The sequence below is a fragment of the Cyanistes caeruleus genome, chromosome 13, assembly GCF_971803275.1.
Source record: "Cyanistes caeruleus chromosome 13, bCyaCae1.hap1.1, whole genome shotgun sequence".
NCBI lineage: Eukaryota > Metazoa > Chordata > Aves > Passeriformes > Paridae > Cyanistes > Cyanistes caeruleus.
Genome location: NC_141713.1, coordinates 11,014,780 through 11,034,692, shown reverse-complemented (window position 1 = coordinate 11,034,692; position 19,913 = coordinate 11,014,780). Strand labels below are relative to the sequence as shown.

Here is a 19,913-nt window from a genome sequence, read left to right as displayed (position 1 = left end):
TCAGCTCTACCTCCTCCCTGACACTTCCCACTGAGCAGGCTGGAGCTCCCTGTAGGGCTGCCCATGATGGACAGCAGGCTGTGCTTTTCAAGTCCAGCCCAAAATCAATAGGAAAGGAGTTCTTATGCAGTGAAAAAAATTAAGTATTTTGTAGCATACAGCAGTATGATGATGATTATTATGGACTCTGTATTAGTCCCATGTGAAATGAAGTTGTTGATGTTAAACATAAAAATATGTGAGATAATTTTGCATCTATCCAAAATAAAAGGGGAAAGGGGAACAAAAAAAGGAAAAAGCAAGGGATCAATGTTTAATAGAAAGAGTCAGAATCTGTAGGGAGAAAATGATAATTCTAGGGAGTTTTTAAGGCTATTAAAAAGAATAAAGAATAAAAATAGAGAGAGCTGGAAAAAGCAATAAAATCTATAAACATTAATTCATGGCCAGTTTTTTTGAAGTATATGACATTTTTTTTCAACAAATCCACTAACAGGGTTCTAAATATGAGTGAGAATAGCAAATTGCTTTTTCCATCTCTTGGATCTATAGCCTCACCTATACACTTGAATAAAAACATTAACCATGAGGCAGATACTGATTTCTTTTGTTTATGTTCAGCCTGAGGAATTTTTCAGGTGAAATCAATAATTAAAATGTTTATTTGCCATGGTAAGTGTTATAAATGCAAGTTTGTTAAACATGGATTATATATATATGTATATATATATATGTCTTGGATAACTGAGATATTTATAGCCAGATTTTTTTTAGACAAGTAATAGAATTTGGGAGGAGAGACAATGGAGAACTTCATATTTGCTAAGTATATGCTGTATTCACTGAGGAGATTCAAACAATTCGGTGTCTCTTTATTTTCTTTCCATAATAGAAAACAAGAATTTGTTCATAAGAAAAACAGATTCACAGGTGGTTTATTTCATGTGCTACAGAAAGCATGGTCTTTCATGTACAAGTTTCTAAAAGATCATAGAAGAAATGATTGCAGGAAATAGAACTCCTGATGCAATGAGAATTTTGAATGTCTGTCTCTGATTAGTAAAAGACAATACCTACCTGAGATTGCCTATGTAGGTTTAGATGTGATATGGAGCAAGATTTGGGTATAGATGTGAAAAGAGAGAATGAGAGTTGGAGTCCGTGTTTTGGGCAGAAGAGGGATCATGGGCTCCTACACAGTCCTCTGCCATAGAGGGGCAAAGGTTCAATAGATCCCCACTTCTGTTGCTACTCTTCCCATGGCTCTCTGGCCAGGAACAGTTCTGTTGGTAAGGAATGAAAAGATGGTTCGTAATTGTCAGGCTCTTGGGATTGTAACACTGAACAGAGTGAAGTAGGCCTAAAGCTTTTGGAAGCTGGAACACCTGTATTTTCAGACATCCACGGAAATATTGATCTGATGGGATTTGATTTTTTCAGCTTTCCCTTAACAATTCCACAATGTCAATTACTATTTCCTGATGAAACAAAAACCAGTTTCCTCTTTTTGCTTTCTCTGAGTGTGTCTGTTTCTGAAGTGGAGCTACACATCCAGCTGCAGAGGTGCTGGCCTGGGGTGCCACTGCTCCAGCTGCCTGCTGCTCTCCTTTGTCTCCAGCAGCAGTCTCTTAGCTAGAGTCAGTCTCACAGCCACAGGACCTTATTCATAAAGCAGAATAGTTCAAAATGCTGTGTTGCCCCCTTGCTCTTCTCCTTACACCATTTGTTCTAGCTCGGGCTACTCTGTCCTCACATGATCACTATCCTCTATGGCTTTTCAAGTAAAGTGCCATAGTTTAATGAATATATGAAAAGCTCTTCTCTGAATATCTCCTTAAAGAAATGTCTGATGTAATACCATGAGAAGTCACACACAGGGACAGCAGGGGTTCTGTGATAGCCAAAATCAAAGGTGGAGATTTTTGTTAAAACCTTTCAGATTATTTTAGAATCATTAAACTGTGAAATAGCTATTTTGTTAGCTTACAACTTTTTCTATATATAACATTTATTCCTCCTCGTCATTCCTTGTATTTGCTCCTCATAGCTATTTGTTGCATCTTGCTTCCGATGAAAGTGCAAGCTCTGAATAAGCCTCAAATCTTCTTGCTCACTGACCTAGCACAGTGAAGCCAAAACAACATCCCCATCACTGCAAACAATAATCAGCTCTCCCAAAGAAGGCATAGGTAAGTAATGCCCTTCTCAGTGTGAACAGTCACCAGACACGGGTGTGGTTTGTGCTGTCATCCAACATATTCCTTAGGAATCATATTCTGTGAACTAGATTTTATTATGCATTTCTTAGAATAAAGCAATTATCCTGTAAACCAAATTAATGTATCTGCATTTTAAAAGGGAGATATTTATTTGAGTTTAAGCACTCTGTTTTGTGTTTCCAAGAGTAGAGAAAATCAAGTCTAATAGGAAAGCCATTATTATATATCTGGTGTAATAAACAATAGCAACAAATTTCTAAAGGCTATTCAGAACTAGCAGCTATGTGCCCTCCCTTTTGTTCTCATTTATGGCACTGATAGTACCAACAAAATCTTTTCAGTTCCTTGAGTCTGCTTCCTTTGAGTTGTGATCAGAGCTGGGCTTATTGTTATTATTGGTACTAACCTGACCTTACTAACCAAAGTTTCTGACTGACAAGGGGCTCTTCTGAGTTTTGCAAGGGACTGAAGGACTTCTGCAGTCCAAGGCACTCTGTAGTTGTGGAGCATTAGATTTTTTGTGTGTGTTTTTTTTGCTTAATTGCTAAAGCATTTATCCAGAATGAAGAAAAAGTATTTATACTGTATGGAAACTGCAAGATGAGTGTCATTTTAAATGCTTATCCCCTCTTTTTTATGTTAGCTATGTCAGGGTTAGTATAGCAAAGGGAAGTGCAGGGCTGGTAGACTCAGCTCTATTTCCAGAATACTGGATATGCAACCTGGCATACAAGCAAAAACATTGCAAAAACAAACAGAAGCAAAATTCTAACAATAATTAATAATTCTGTGCTAAAGGACAAAGGCTGGTGTCTGGTGAAACTACAAGACAGAAAGGATACTGAGCTTCTACTCTGCCAGATGGAGAGAAGATGGGTTTTGAATATGCCATGGCTTTCCACACTTGGCTTAGAAAGTGCAGTTCTGTGTGTGAAACAGCCTGTTCTTTCCCGTGCCAGAGTCTTGACCCTGCTCAAAAAGGACAACATTTATTAAATGAGAAATAGAAGATAGGACCTCAAAAATATGGCCAAATATATGTTAGTCTAATTATATAATAAGTATGACAGGAACTCATCAGGATAAAAAAGATCCTTTTTTTATTTTTTTCTGGACTCAGTACAGAAAAGGGAAGGTTAATCCTTAACATGGGTGCCTGGTTTTGAGATGCTATGGTAGGAAGTAGCTCGTTCCAGCCTAATTTCATCTAGATTAGCCCACAGGGACCTCTGTGCCCATAGAGCTGGACTATTTCTCATCCAGCAAAACTCATTCAAGGGGAAGGTGTTCCATACAGGGCACTGGTCAGGGCTGAGACTTTTCATTACTACAGTAATACAAATAATCCATTATATTAGGAGTCTTTGAAAGAAAAATGTTTGACTGTATGGAGCAAGTAAGTGTGTTTGATGTACCTCCAAGGGGGCAGTCAGTGGGTGAGCCTTGCAAAACTCAGCTGCTTCTCTCAGCAAGTTTCTGCCTTGTAAATTGTGCCTTTGTTTCTTTCTATGTGGGCTCTGATGCCTTCGATTGCCCTTTGATGTATGAATGAATCCAGTGCTTCACAACAAAACTCAAACTAAACCTGGAAAAGCACAGAGGGAGAGAAGAAAGGAGGGAAATGGAAAAGGTAATTTTAAATATCCACACCACTAAAGCTAGTGAAATGATCTGTGTACAGACAGGATGATTGTGTATTTGTTCTTTGTGGCCATTTGGGGCAGTTGAGGCTTGTGGGTGTACTTGAGGTTGGATGGGTGGGTTTTTTTGCTTACTAGCACCCATGTATGTGAGCAGTGGCAACATAAAATAGTAAAAATTATGACCAGTGACTCACTGACCAGAAATGGTCTGATTTGTACTGTCTGAAGCTGTGCAGACATAGAGCATGAATGACAACTGAGAACTGTCTGTGAGAGTTCAGAGGCAGAATTTGTGTGCTTGCATCTGTCAAGTCACTCAATGCAGCAGCTAATTCAGGTGATTACAGTAACCTAATCTTGGACAAACTGCAAGAGAAATGGGCTGAAGACCAGGCTGCTGTGGCCTGTGTATGGCAGGAGCTATCTGTCCTATCCTGATGGGGAAGAATGATGCTTCTTTCCTTGCACCTGTGCATCCTCTGGCTCCTAGTCTCTGAGGCTTTTGTAACTGTCTGGTTATCCCATAAGGAAATGGAAAAGAGGGGATCTGTCCTGTCTTGCCATTGCATGTCTATGTAAGGGAGGTGAGGCTGTTCCCTGGACTCAGAATCTGGCAAGGCCACACAGAACAGTGTGCAGGACAAGTATGCTGCCCTCTCCTTTAAGTTTCAGAATTGTGAAACAGAGCCCAGCTGTACTGGCCCTCAGTTTGTCTAATGAAGTTGTGTACTATAAATGGATTGGCCAGTTGTGACTGGAACCACAATCCTCAGAGAACCTTTCAACAAATCTGGTTTGAGTTTCAAGTTGCAGTGAAATATGAAACGAGGTGGGTTTTGTGGGGTTTCAGGTTTTGTTGAAATCGTTTAAACCAGCTCTAGTCAGTAGCTGTTGCTTTTTCAGTTTCCTCTGTCTAATGTGTCTCTGGTATTTCTAGTTGAATATGCCTCAGATTAAGTGTTAACAGGAAAAGGGTTGGAAATACAGCCCCTAAATATGACTCAACTCACAGGGAACTCAGAAAGGGTGCAGAGGATGCTCTTTCCTTATTAAATTCCTCTTTTGGTCCCCTTTCTTCTGGAACCTTACCAAAATTTCATTTTTGTGTGGAAATTTTTGGCCTATTTTTCTAGCTGTGATAATAGCACTATAGATCACCTCCTAACTGGCTGGGGCAAGTGGAAAAGGAGCCCTGCAGACCGAGTTTGGCAAGTGGACAGGAGACCTGGAGAAGCAGTCAGATTCCCAGCTGGCTCATGGAAAGCAGTCTGCGTGCTGCCTGCCGCGGAGCAGGGAGGTGCTCGCCTTCCCAGCTGGCAAGGGGAGAGCGGGGCCTGCAGAAGTGGCTGCTTTCCGTTTGGCTGCCCAGGTTGAGCGAGAGGCCAAGAAATGAGTTTCAGTTCCCATTAGCCTGTCTGGTTCTTGATTTGCTTCCTTTAGTTAAAAGAGGCAGAGAATACTGATGATGTTTTGCCAGGCACAGGATTGAAGCTGAGTGGCATGGAAGAATAGAGACTTAAATAAGCACAGCTCGCTGTCTCCACTTGCTTTTGTCAGTTCGTGTAAAAACCTTGCTGCCAGTAACCTTCCTTGCAAAAGAGAGGAAAAACCCAGGGTCATTGGGAGGTGATTGTGCAGTTCTACGTTTAGTACTTAAGGTTGTTTTTAAATTATTACAGAACCATTTAAATTGGTAGAAATACATTGTTAGCCTAGGCAGTGATGTTTTAAATATTTAGGAAAATATTACTAATTTAGTGATTCCTTCCCAGGTATACTGGAAAATATATTTAGTAGTTCATCTGTTAAAAGGTTATTTAAATACATCACAGGTATTTTATGTGCAGACAATTGAAGTTTCATCTCCTCTGAAGGCATATTTGTATATATACAAAATATATATATTTGTATTATATAAATTATTCTTTTTAATGCGCAGTAATTATGAGAGGGACAACAAGAGATCTTCTGTTAATATGTGGCTAGCGCCACTGTAAAATTTTTAATTTTTTCCCCTCATTGCCTTTAGTTATTCCTTTGGAATTTGTGGTCTGTTTTTAAAAATCATTCCTGATTTCTGTGCCAGCCTTCGCTGGAGTTTGTAATAACATACTGTAATTTAGGCAGCTCTGAGAAAGTCCCATGTGTAAAGTTATCTGTGTAGTGCCTGCATGATCAGAATCCAAGACAGCCCCAATTTCACTGAGTGCAAGATATTAACATTTTAAAATTACTTCAGATCCATGATTCAGTAAAAGCCAGTGGAACCTGGACTTCAGGGCTCCCTGCACTGCAGGCAGTAGCACATCTGTTGCCTCACTTGTAACAGTGCTAATAGCCAAGATTCTGGCAGCACATAGTTCAGCTGAGAAGCTCCCAAAGCCTTTGGAAGGTATGAGCAGCCTGGGCTGAAGTTTGTCCTGGTGCATCCCTCTTGGTATCTGAATTGGCCACTGCATTTCATCGAGGACATTCACAGGTGCAGCTTTGCATTTACATCTGGTCCCAGTGTAGAGACACCATGAGATGCTTCAGTTTTACTGTTTCACTGTCAATCTTTTGCAGATACCACCACATACATAGCCAGTGCTCTTTTTTTATTTGAATCCCCTTCATAGTCAGCATACTTTGAAACCAGTCTCCCAGACTCATGACACCACAGCCAAATCCAGGGCCATGAATGAACTCACAGATGTAGTGACTCAGTGGGGCACTCCTGGCCTATCACCAAGTCTGTCTAGGGAAATGTGTGTATCTAAAGATGTCTCCAAGGCACAACACAGAATTCCAGAAAGATGGAATCCAAGCTGGTTCAAATACTGCAAGCAGTATGACTGACTTTCTCTGGCAGCCCCTCTGGACTCATTATTCCATGTTCTTCCAGGCCTGTGGGTTCTGAGTGGGCCCTCATTCTAGGAGGTGAGTCACTGGTGAGAAACTGAGACTGTTCACCAAACCCTGGTGTCTTGAAGCAGCCGATCAAGTAAAGCTGTTCAACCAAGCAGCACCTTCTGAGCCATGGAGGTGTATAGCAGAGAGCCTCAAAACATAGTGCTGGATGTGACTAAGCAGAGCCAACAGACAGGTAATGTTCTCACCACTATGTATAGAAGGGCAAGTAGTGAGGGTAAAGTACAATCCAAAACATGCACTCTCCAGCCTTCATTGACCCTCATCAGTATGATTTTATTAAAACACACAACATCCATGAAAAGCACAAGCAACCTGCTCTTTGAAAGCACTTGAAAACCTTTTTTCAGGAAGCCAGCTCCAATGACATTTGAGGAGAGAAGAATGCATTACCGTGTATTCTCTCACTGGGAGCCAGTGTCCTTGCAACACAAACACAGCACAAGAAATTCCAGGGGAATTCATTCCAGGTTCACACTTTGCATCCCAAGCTGGACTCCCCCATTGCCTTGGGTAAAGTGGGATTGTAAAGCTCAGCACATTCTCAGTGTACAGCTCGCTCACAGAAGAAAACATATATTTGCCTGCCTTTACTGTTGCAAAGTTCCACTTTTTCCATTATCAGTTTTAATCATAGTACTTATAAGTTGTTTCATTTTACTTTTTTTTAATAACAGTTGATTGCCATGTTATATAGGCAATAACCTATAAACTGGAATTGCTTTACACTCATAAAGGCTTAAAATAGCAAGTCTAATTTGTTTATTAAAAAGTGATAAAAAAAAGACAATGCCCCATGCTGAGACTTTGTACACCACCTTTCAATTCTATAGTGCATCTTTATAGCTGTGTTATAAACCCCTCATAAATGGGTTTTGTAGTAAAAGTGCTGACACAACTTTAACTGTAGAATCTTGAATAGCAGCATTATAATAAAAGATCAAACTGTAATGCTAGATTATAAAGAAAGAATCATGATATGCAAAACAGTGAAAGGTTTGCAGGAGTAATGGATCCTAATACAAAGACACTAAATATTGACGAAAGAAATAATCTGACAAAGTTTTAAACTAGCCTTTGGAGCATATCTCATTGACTTGGAGTGCACTGGTTGGTTCCTGAGAACTGCTGAAGCTCAGCTCACTGTGATGGTTTGTGTTGCCCCATTTTGACATGAGCAGCTGACTGTGCATGAAGGACATTCAGTTTGCACTGCAGAAGGAATCAGTAAACTGGTGGCCTGAGAGAAATGTGCTTCTTTAAGGTGTCTTTAGTGAGACAAATCAGTTGTAAGACATTCCTGCAGCAATACAAGCTGGTTGCTGTCTATCCATGTTCTTGACAGCAGCTAAAACAGCATCCAAGTCAATAGCAGTTGTTTGTGTTTCAAGATAATCCTTCTGGGATAGCATATGCCAAACAAATTTTTACTATTGCCTCTTATTTGTCAGATTAAAGGTCTGTGAATTAATGGGATTCATGAGAAAAATTATGACTTTAGCCAAAGGAAGATATCTAGCAATTCTGTATTGTAATGGAAATGGCTGGGGGCACTTGTGGAAGCGTTCAGACTATGTCAAGTCACTTTGTTGTTGTTCAGCTTGGATGTACCTGTAACATAGTTTACCTCATGCAACTGAAAATCAATTTGTTCTCTTCAATTCTAAGGTACCTCTCAAATTAAGTGCTATAAAACATTTCAAATAGAACAAAGAAAGCTGGCTGAAATAGTATTTCATCTCCTGAAATAAGGGTTTGTCAAAGCCAGTCGCTTTACACGTGGCCAAGGAGAACACTGCTCATTTGAAAGGCTATTGAGAATCTGAGAGCTCATAAGTTCAAGTCCATCTGCTGCAGACTTCATGCACTACTAGCTATTACAGTAGCTTGACAATAATCTCAGCATCATCTTTTATTCCAGTCACAAAGGGCTGTCAAAAACCAAATAGTAAGAATTACTATAAACAGCAATGATTCAGTCTCAATGGCAATGGCTCTCTATATTCTAGCAATGTAATCTACTGCTCTACCCTTAAATTGGATATAGCATATGAAGTCCGTCAGCCATGCAGAAAGTGAAAATGTGTATTTTCAAGGCCTTTGCTGTCTGTGAAACTGCTGATGAAGAGTCACAAAAGGAGTTTTAAATGCCCTAGAAGAAATTTCAAGTAACATTAAAGGCACAAATAGCAAATTTGACAACTCCCTCTGGACAAAAAAACTGCCTTTAAAAGTTTTATATTAGCTTCATGCATCATTGTTATAATTTATTAATGTACAGTTTTTAGTTTTTCAGAGTGCATGGCTGGGGAATGGTAACTGTAACTTCTTTTTCATGATAAACAGCTGTTGAAAGATTTGCCAATATTCCCTCCTCTTATAATTCAAAAATGCATGCATTGCTTTTCATATTTCTGCCTCCCCAAAAGCATAATAAGATACTATATTTATGATTTAATCAATGAAACCTGTTCTCTGTGTATATTACTACATTGTTTAGTTTGCTAATGTGCATATTTGCACCTAATCTATTAAAAATCAGATACCACGGCTGCATTAGGGCATACACTGTGTGAAAGCTATCTTTAAGACTTTGGCTTTCTCAATATTCAGTAATTCTCTGGCAATTCCTATTCATCTTTGATTACAATCTCAGGAGCCTGGAAGAAAGAAACAAAATTGATAGGCAGTAAAAATACAGAATTTTGAAAAGGTCACCTGCTAGCAGGATTAAAATTTTGAATCCACCTGCTCATTATAAAGAATGTACCAAACATGAAATGGCATAACTTGAATCTGTTCTTGCAGCAGCAATTGGTTTATGTGACTACCAAATGTCATTTACCATTTGTATGGCAGTTTGTGTGCAGAGAAATTTCTACCCTGGCTGGGTATTGATTATGCCAACAGCTGATGCATGTGCTGTTCTAATGAAGGACATTTTAGATTGTCCAGCCCCTGTAGCTACTGAAATCCTTAAGTCAGGTCTGTTCTTACCCCCTCCAAGTACAGTGTCTGTCTTGCTGGTTTGCATCCAAGTTTCTCCATGGACCACTATGACTCTGTTTCAAGATCTCTGTCCTTGATCTTTTGTTCTTCTCTGTGTATCAAACAAAACAAAAGGTGTTGTTTCTATGAAATATGTTAGAATTATTGGATCCTTAATTTAACGATATAACAAAACTCAGCTCTGGTGATATTTGCCATATTCCTTCAAAAGGAAAGCGTTGTTCAATTAGAGGCCTGACTGAAGTAGTTTAGAAGTTAATTAAATGTAATGATCTTCTTAATATTTATTATAGTCAAAATTTTCATCTGACCTTAAGCAACTCTCAGGGTAGATTCAGGTAAATGGCAAGGGGAAAATCTACAATTTTCTATTAAATTCCACCCAAAGTATTGCAAAGGCAAGATAGTGTGTGTGCCAGATTATTCTTTCTAAACTCAATGACAAATTTTTGATTTTATTTCATCTTTTGTGTCCCAGTTATTATGAACAATCTGGGTTTTGGTAATAGTTATTTGAAATCCTTATCTCTGTTGCTGAAATAGAGTGCTGTAACTGGCGACAGTTGATCCACGGTACAGTGTGATTTAGCTACTGATACAGAAATGTAACACTTTTCTGCTTCCTTGCATCGCTGCACATAACACTTTCTGCTTCCTCTTGTGCCTCCCTCAAGGATGGATTCTTGTACTCTTGCAACCCCTTACTAGGGTAAGGAAGTTCAGGAGGTAGCTCTGAGGATTCTGCATTACAAACCCTGGTTTTTGTCTACAAGCTCACATTGCCCCTAAAGAGGGAGTGAAATCTATCTGCATCAGGGAAGGGTTAGAGAAGAAGGCTTTAAAAGATAATTGAAGGAGAAATGGAGTCACTGCACAAGGAAAGATGAAGTGGGAATGTGCGTGAAATATAAAGAGAGTGACAAATACTTTTCATTCTTTATGGTCTTGTTTTAAATACCTTTCATTTCATGATACCATTATAAAAAAAGGAAGGTGGAACAACCCCCACTTTTGGGCTTTGACACTAAGTCATTGTTCTGTAAAAGCAGTTATCTAATATTTCTGGCCCCGGGCTGTTCCAGCACATATCATTACACTGATAGAAGAGAACAAGGATAGAAGTCATTTTGGCTCCCCTTCTGCCATAAATGAAGCAATTTTAAATGTTTCAAAATGTTTGCCCAGTACCTTAGATCAGCACAGTAACTGCAGCTATCTTAATAATTACCCAGGGACAGATAAACTAAGGACACAAGCAAATGTTTGCTGTGAAGCCATTTAGGCAATGGTAAGTTACAATAAAATAAAGTAATATTATATTTTGTTTTCATGGCACTGGCCTCAGGAATTGCTGTGCCCCCTGCAAGTCCATCCTCTACCTTTTCCCTCTTCCTAGTGCATCAGGTGTACTCATTTGGAATATACAGTCAAGACATGCTGGCATTTCTAGCCAGAGTTCGTGTTCTGTTTACACTGTTTTGAGGTAATCCCATTGATTTCACTGGACCAACACTCATTTAAACTGAATGGATCTTACAGGAGCTTTTCTGCAGATCAGGGCTTGGCAATATGGCAAAAAATCCTTTACATCTACCTGGATGTTGCATCCATTGACGCTCTCTGATGCACCAAGTTTTGACTTTACTGAAAGATTAAAGTGAGAAAGTGGAAGAAAGATACCACTTAAATTTTATCATTACTTCTTTGGGACTGTGTCTTGGGTGGTGACTACTCAATCTGAGCATAGCATGAAGATCATAAAGGCTTTTAAAGGCTTTTAATTATGTCTCTGTAAAGCATCCTACTCCAAAGTGGGTTTCTCCTGACACTCCAGCTGTGTAAGAAATTGGTAATTTTTGTTTTCTTGAGGATATGGGTAGATCATGGAGAAGCCAGGAGAGATACACAGCTGAATTAGGACAGTTTGGTATTTTGCTTTCCACATGTTCTATTTATTTTCTTGGACCTCATCACTTTCTTTCTAGCATATGTTGCTACTTTGGAGGGACAGGAAGCCCAGTCTGCTTTGATATGAGCTCCATTCTGCCTTTATTTTAGAAATTGCTATAAGAAGTGGATACAAAAGAAATGAAGGCCATAATCTGTTCACAGTTGCAAATTAAGTAAAGTGACTCAAATTGTTCAAATAAAAGTGGCTTTGACCCTGTTGTTAAGTAGTAAAAAAGTTACAGGAAGTGATGAGGAGGTTCACATATTTAGATGGCTAAATAGACCATTTACTTGCAGGAGTCAAGAAAAAAAAAGTTGCATAAAATCTGTTTTATTGAAAATAAAATGATAATCTGAGCTCAGTTGACATGAATTCTGTGATCTATAAACTTAATTATTCCTTTACTGCTGAAGGAGCACCTGACCCTGCCTCCTTATTTCACCTCCCACCACCCTCCACCCACTTGCTGAGACAGACAATGCACAGCTCACACCTCCACGTAACTGGAGATACAGAAGATGCCACGAATACCCTTAGTTAATTTCTAAGACCATTTTGTAAGTATCTGCCTTTGTGTATCCTTGTCTTAAGGTTGCAGAACAAATAATTAAGTGCACTAATTGGTATTGTGATAGTACTTTTAATTTAAGTATTTTTTAAAATAATAAGTAGTGTTCTGGAGTTCTCCGTTAGTTCACTCCATGTTTTACTTTGCCCTCCCATTAAAATCGCCTTTGGTGCTTATTTGTCATTATTTTTCTCCTCATCTGCATTTCTGTCTCTGCCTTCTTGCTGCCGTTCTCATTGTCTGTCCTGTTCACTGTGGTGGCTCCTCTGTGGGGCTGCCTCAGGTGCTCAGAGCTGCTGTATTCTGGCAGTGTGAGTGTGCAGATTGACAGCAAGCTCCTTGGGAGGGCAGGATTGAATTGTGTGATGTCACAGGCACATCTGGGCACCTTTTGATCCAAGGTTACCGGTGTCCAGACTCACAGGACATTGGTAAGCAGAGGAAAGATTTACATAGTATGTGCAAGCACTCTCAAAATAATGATAGTTCTTGAAGATTCCTTCTTCCATTCAGTTTCTCAGTCCTGCCTGATTGAAGTCCAGCTATTAACATGGTATGAAGATGACTAGTTGGGCATATTTGCACACAGCTCATTATGTTGAGATCATGGTTGAGCAAATTGGTTCATTTTTTCTCACCTATTTTCCAAAAGTTTCATGCTGATACAGAATAACCTGGGGAGAATCCTGGGCCAGGTGAGGGCTTTGAAGGTCAAGAAACAGATGCTCAGGAAGAACCCTCATTAAATACAAATAGAGCAAAACTTTTCAGTGAATCAAATCAAAAGCCCATATAAACATCAGGGACAAAGTAATGGTGCAACAAATACAGTAACTACCTCTTTACACATGTGACACACAGTTCACAGCGCAACAGCCACCATCCTGTTCAATGGACCCAGTGTTCAGTAAGAAGCCTTAAAATAGCCCAGCTCTTAGCTTTACACATTAAGAATTTTGTTTGGAGTGGGCAGCTGAATCCATACACATATTTAGGCCCTTTTTTTAGCTTTGTATCAACACTACAGACAAGATAGAGACTGACCATGCCACTCGAAGGAGGTTTGCAGAGTGACTCACTGTTTTATTTCTAATTTGGTAGTGTATCATTTTCCCCCCACCTGCACTAGGGTGCCATTGTAAGCAGCTGAAATGATTGCTTGAATAAGCAGGATAATGTCAAATTTCCCAGGCTAATTCATTGAAATCCACAGTGTAGTCTTGATTCTGGAGCACAAATCATGCAAGAGAAAATATGATCTCTCTTAACTAAATTATTTTTCTAAGAAGTAAGAAATTCCTTTTCTAAGTTATCCAGAAGAGAGCATTACCCAGTTACCCAACCATAGGCCTTCTGTGGTTGCATCTCATGGTCTCACCACCATGTAGGCAAAAAGCTGAGCCAGTAAGCATGGTTTCAAAAGCTGTGTGATTTTAGAGCACATTGTTCCTTTCCTGTGGTTTCATTCTAGGTGAGTGCACATGAGCAATTACAATTCTTTCAGTAGATAATTGGCTTTAATGGTATTCTTAGTTGTAATTATGAAACAGCACTTTGACTGCTCATACAATGGTTGTAGGTGCAGTAGTGTCAAGAATCCCCTAATCTGGCTGTAAAGCAATTTTTTCAAGATAAGCTATAATGCTCACCATGCCTCTACATCATTTTTCCATTTCTACCATGCGAAAGAAAATCAAAACTATTTGTTCATCTTAAACTAATGTAGTTCTCATGTTGGTTTACAGTGTACAGTACTCTGACTGTAACTGCTTTACTACATTTCAATACTACATTTCAAATGCCTGTTTGGTAGGTATGAATCACAGAAAGTACTGACAGCTCGTTAGAACTGGGCCTGTAAACAATGCTTTAGGTTTACCAGGCCTTTGCAGGAGAAGATACAAATAATACAATGTGCAAACACTTTATACTTCTTTCTAGTCTTACCCTGAATAATGCCCAAACTAATATCCCTTCTTATTATTTCCAGTTGTTTTACACAAAGGCTGTTATATTTAAGGCCAGAATATGTGCAGCATATGTTAAGCTATTTATAGATTTACAATTACCTCATCAGACAGAATCAGGCAGATGGTAAACATTACTACCAGGCATAAGTACATTTAGAATCAGACATTTAAATAAATTCAGATCTGTCTCAAGCTTATTTAAAGGGTTTTATCTCTTAAGCCATTTGAGGTGTCTGGTTTTGGTGAGTATATTTGTATCACATTCAGATATCAGGCTGTATGACAAACAGCTTATAGATAGCCATAGCAATCAGATTACATTAATTCTTGTTTTTCGAACCTGACATGGCCAATTGAATTAGTAAGCCAAATTAATTTGTAAATGAAGGGAATAAAAGTTTTAGATCGAAAATTATAATGGCTGCCTTCTTTTATGGTGTTGAAAGAATATACATGCTTCAGGGAACATCATTTGGTCTCTCTCTAAAGCTGAAAGATGGCATATAGAGATTAAAAAGCTGACAAAGATACATGCCAGAAGGCCAAATTATAATCTTTCAACTTCAAAACCCCAGGCTATAGTTGCTTTTCACATGAATCTTGCAGAAGAACAAAAATAAGAGTTCAAACTAGATCTGAGAATTGAGTGAGCATTTTAGTTGAATGTGATTAAAGTTCCCTCAGATTGTTTAAAAACATTTGCATTCTTCAAGGTTGTTATTTTTAAAATATATGTACAGTTAAACGTTTTTGACAGATGAAGCCAGGAAAAGTCAGAAAAGCAGATTTTGTCATGTGAATTTATCTACCTGGGTTTGGGCATTCTTTTTTTATCTGTCAGGGCTCATTTTCTGTGTTTCTTCAGAACTCCTCATCTGATATACTGTGATGCAAATCTGTTAACCTGCTTTTCCTTGGATGGCAGGGAAAGAATGCAATGATCCAAATTCTACTCTTTATTACTACAGTGCTAATCCAGAACAATGCAGTGAAAGTCAAAGCAATTCCTTAGGAACAGCTGCATTGTAGCTGAAAACAGAATTTGGCCTGAGGTCTCTTCAAGACACAGTCTGGGCCAGGCGCCCAAAAATACAATACAAACCAGAGGAAATACAAAATTATGTATCTAGAAATCTGCTCTCTTAAGGTAGATAGCATCCCCCCAGATGCTGACTGCAGGAAGGGGATGTGTGACTTCCACGTCAGCACTATAGTAACATCCTCGTCTGTGAAGCAGCTCCTAGGACAGCGGGAGTAAAGTGCTGGCCAGTAGGAAATTGCTGGAGCCCTGGGGCACATGGTCACAGGCTGCAGGGGAGGAGCCCTTCCAGCAGGGACAAGTTCCCAAAGCTGGCCCAAGGTGCTCATAGCCCTGGCCAGAGCAGTGAGCTGCTGAAGCTTCTGGCTTTTTTCTAAAGCATCAACTGGATTAATGTATGGAGTGCCCTGAACCGCTGCCCCTGGGCACCCAGTGACGGAGCAGGGCCAGGGGAGCCTGCACAGAGCCCACAGCACTCCTCCAGGCTGCCAGCACTGGCAGCAGGAAAAAAGGTGAGCACAACCTTCACCTCCATGAAAGAGTTCATGCAGATAATTCTGCTGTGTCTGTCTGTGCTATCACACACAGCCCTCTTCATCAGCCTTAGGTAAGTATTTCTTGCTGGTAGCTGATCTGTAAAATGAATATCCACTAGGACATGCCCACAGGCTAGAGCTATACCTCACTGATCAAATCTTCCAGCCTTTTGAGATACCCTCTGGATTTTTTCAGTTCTCAACTTCACTGTTAAGTTCAGGATGCACTCCACTCTCTACTTGAAGGGTAATTGTTTGTACATGTCTGTTTCAAGTATTTTCTGAGGCTCTAGTTATTCTTTGAAAGGTCTCATTGGTATCCCAGAATTATAAGGCACAGAGGAGTTTTGCACTAGAGGAAAAGAAGCAGTGATGTATTTGCAAGCATTTCTAAGATGATTATGGTAATTTGCCATGCCAACTGCCAAATAACTGCTAGGGTGTTGGATTTTTTTTTTCCAATTTGCCCTGTAACTGTGTTCCAGAACTATAGCTTTTTCTGTAACTCTAAACCTTCAGCTCTTACAATGTAAAAAAAAAATCTTTGAAACACTAAATTTATCTAAACATGTAAGGGGGTAGTGAGAGTTGTGATAGCACAGGGGTTCAGGAGGGTGATGAGGAAGACAAGCATGAGTGGGGACACTGCTCTATGACAGCAACCTCTGCACCTTACTGTGGATACCTGCAGAACATTATCACTGAGAGCCACAGAACAGCCCACATTGGAGGGGACCCTGAGAGATCATCTGGTCCAACCTTTTGTGGCAAAGGGAACCTAAATAAGATTTTCTGGCACCCTGTCCAATCACATCTTAAAATTCTCCAGTGACTGGAACTCTACCACTCCTGGGGAGGTTGCTTCCAGGAATGATTGCTCTCACTGTAAGAAATTTCTTATATCAAGATTAAATGGCTTTGTATTATGTATTGTTAGAGACTGCACAGGACCCACAGCCATCCTAGAAAGCCCATGGATATTCAACAGCAGATACATATTACTATCCCTCCTCCTACATATTATGAGATAACTCATAAGATATCTTTATTTGGTCTAGGAGTGTGTTAAATCCTAGGCAGAATTGAGTCTGAATACAAAAAATCTTCATACTGCAGCAAGTGATAAATAAGAATTGTTTGCTCAGCACTGTCATATCTAACAAACTCTATTGTTAAAAATACAAAGTGGAGCTAGTGTGGGGCTCACTAATGTGTTTAGATGTTATACTGGATTTCATTAAATATACTTGCAGGTCTTTCTTTGGATAGATAGAATTGTCTGGAGGCTTTAGACCTTTTTATTCCATATAGCATTAACATGCTAACCCTAATCTCTTCTGCCAAAGATGAAGAATGAACATTATTTTGGAAAAACTGGCTGCTTGTGGCTTGGATGGTGTACAGTTCTCTGTGTAGAAAAGACCTGTAGATGTGGCACTTGGGGACATGGTTTAGAGGTGGATTTGGCAATGCTGGGTTAACAGTTGGGCTCTGATCTGAAAGGTCTTTTCCAACCTGAATAATTCCATGATTCCTGAACTGTCTTATTGGAGGTGTCTCAATCCTCATTTCTTGTTGTTTGAAATTCATTCTGGACTTGTATTGCTGTACTTTGAGACTTTCCCTTCATCTTCCATTGCCTTTTTAATAACTGAAACCTTATCAAGAGGGGAAGAAAAAGGTAAAAAATAATTAAACTTGCAGCTAAAATAAGCTTACCTGTAAAATCTCCCTGATAGTACAAATAAAACATGGTGAAATAGAAAACTTAGTGTAGTCTTGCTAATTTTAAATTAATTAATACTGCATGTAGTCAAACCCTAAACATTTGGGTTTGTGATGATACCGCAGGTTGTTACTATGGAATCAATAGTATCACTGTATTGATGTGAAGAAAACATAATTTAGAGTCATGTTTTGTCATGGTCAATTTATTTCTGATAAGAATGCTCCTTTTTCTCTGCTGTTAAGGGTGATCTTGCTAAATAATCAAATCATCATTTCTTCCTTCATGTAAATATAATAAGCTTTAATTTAGAAAATGCTGGTCAGTATTATTCAGTCTTGCTTTAGTAAGCTGTCAAAATAATTACTAAATGTAAGTTAGTAATTTTGGTCCTTGATGTGTTTAGCCTGTTTCTCATTAGTTGCTCTAATTTGTTTTTATGTAGTTAAGAGCAGGCTACTTTGATCTGAGATTGCTCTATTTCATTCAGTATCTCTAACTTTTAATGAGTGTAATTTTAGTGATAAAAATGTTTCCTAGCAGAAGTGTTGTTTCAAAGTCTTTATAAGGGAATTAAGGAATTTACTGTTTGTGAAGAGAGCTAATCTTAGGGTGGTTATGAATCTGGAAGAGAAAGGGTGGAAGTTTCTCAAGTTATCAGTAAACCAGCAAGGGCCCTTTTATCTGAGCTTTTGAATAAAAACTCTGAAGAGAAAGGAAACTTTTGCTTATAGATCCAGAAGTTTTCTGAGGAATGCAGAAAAACTATGTATGGAGAAATTGAAGGAAACATTTGTGTTTTATCAAGTAATTATGAATACTTCAAGTAGTGTAGTCTCTGGATTGCATTCAGTACAATATAGACTTGAAATGTCCAAAACCAATAACTGTTTTCAAAGGAGTTCAGCTCATTTCTAGGTCCTTAAGTGAGTGGAAAGTTTGGAAATCTGGCCAGTGGTGTCACACTGAGAACTTCAAGTGGTTAAATGCTTTGAAAATCTGTCCTTAATCTTGTGCCAAATGGGAGGTGAGCTCTTTTGATAATTTGGCCCAGAGTTTTGTAGTTAAAAGATTGGTTGCAAGTCCATTTGGAAAAATGGCCTTTAATGAGTTTCCTAAACTTAATTCCCAACTTTTCTCTGTTACCAAATGCAATGGTAGGAACAGGAAGCCTTCTCTTATTCTGAGATTCATAACTAGGTCTGTTGAAAAAAGTTCTGGGGTTTCTTTCAGGTTTTTTTACAAGATATACAGTGGAAATGAACTGTTCTAGTGAGGGTAGCAGTAAGAAGCTGTGGAATATTTTTCAGTGTACATTACTTTCTGAAATTCAAGGAAAACTACTTTTTGGTCTTTTTTTTCTTTTTTCCACAATTATACAGGCTCCATGCAGAGCATAAAGCATAAATCAGGAGAAGAGTTTGCATATTTTGTATGTCAGCTGCAGACATATGCAAGAACAATTTACAGAAATTCTAGGACATGAAGCCAGAAAATATACCTTTTGTCTCCAGCAAAAGTGTTTGGTTTTTAAATGAAAATTGGTGAGAAGAGACAAAAGAACAAAAGAGCTGTGAGCTATCTCTTTGCACTCTGTCTGCCACAGAATCTAGGGAAAGTCCCTGGAGATACAAAAATATATGAAATATCTTTTGCAGTATGCACAGCCTTTTGGTTGTTGCTGCTGAAATTCTTGGTGCTATCTTTTTGCCCAAAAAGGTCTTGTATGATGAAAGTAACTTATTTGCTCTGTTCACCAAAAGTGAGGTTGCTTGACACTGGGAGAAGAAAGCTGGTGCTGTGCCACAGGGGAGCCTCACAGATAAATTACATTGTACCTATGTGATACAGCATGGATGTCTCAACTGTGTGCTGATAAATGTAACATGGCATACACATCAGTTTGGAGTGAAAAAAGCCTGTTGCTATTTTGTTTTCAGATGTAATAATTCATTGTGCTGGTACAAACCAAATGTCTTCAGTGATAAACCAACCTGCCCTAGTTTTCAAGGCTGAATGGTAACTTCAAAATTAACAGCAGGGCTATCTCCTGAATAAATTCCTGTTTATCTAGATATCACTAATGATATTGGAGTCAGCAAAAAAGGGAAATATTCAGCCTGCCATAAGGAAAAGTATGTGACAGGAGCATACCTTGCAACAGAGAGATTTCACAGCTGAGAAAAGCTGAGTGCTGTTCCCAGAGGCAGGGCTCCTTGCAGAGGCCTGGAGACTGCAAGGCTGCTGCTCCATGTCCCAGTAAGCTGCACATGCAGCAATAAATTGTGCCCTAGGATGGCTGATTCTGTTAATTGGGATTGGCAAGCACAGTGGGGCTATGA

General features: G+C 39.1%; 1 protein-coding gene across 34 annotated transcripts in view; it reads left to right on the top strand.

Moving 5' to 3' along the window:
• The window catches only part of SEMA6D (semaphorin 6D), a 227,490-nt gene that overhangs the window by 114,914 nt on the left and 92,663 nt on the right, over positions 1 to 19,913 (top strand). For 5 of the 34 annotated variants that reach the window (XM_086848342.1, XM_086848383.1, XM_086848371.1 and 2 more), the window contains 2 exons: positions 2,048 to 2,189; positions 3,778 to 3,849. The exons of 24 other annotated variants lie outside the window; for them this stretch is intronic. Coding sequence is in view for 4 of the 10 variants with exons in the window: in XM_086848383.1 (XP_086704509.1) it covers positions 3,841 to 3,849 (9 nt within the window). In the remaining 6 variants the exon portion in view is untranslated. Of the gene's footprint in view, positions 1 to 2,047; positions 2,190 to 3,777; positions 3,850 to 6,746; positions 6,948 to 19,913 lie in introns of all 34 variants that reach the window. 5 more of the 34 variants (XM_086848376.1, XM_086848364.1, XM_086848338.1 and 2 more) reach the window with 2 other exon arrangements.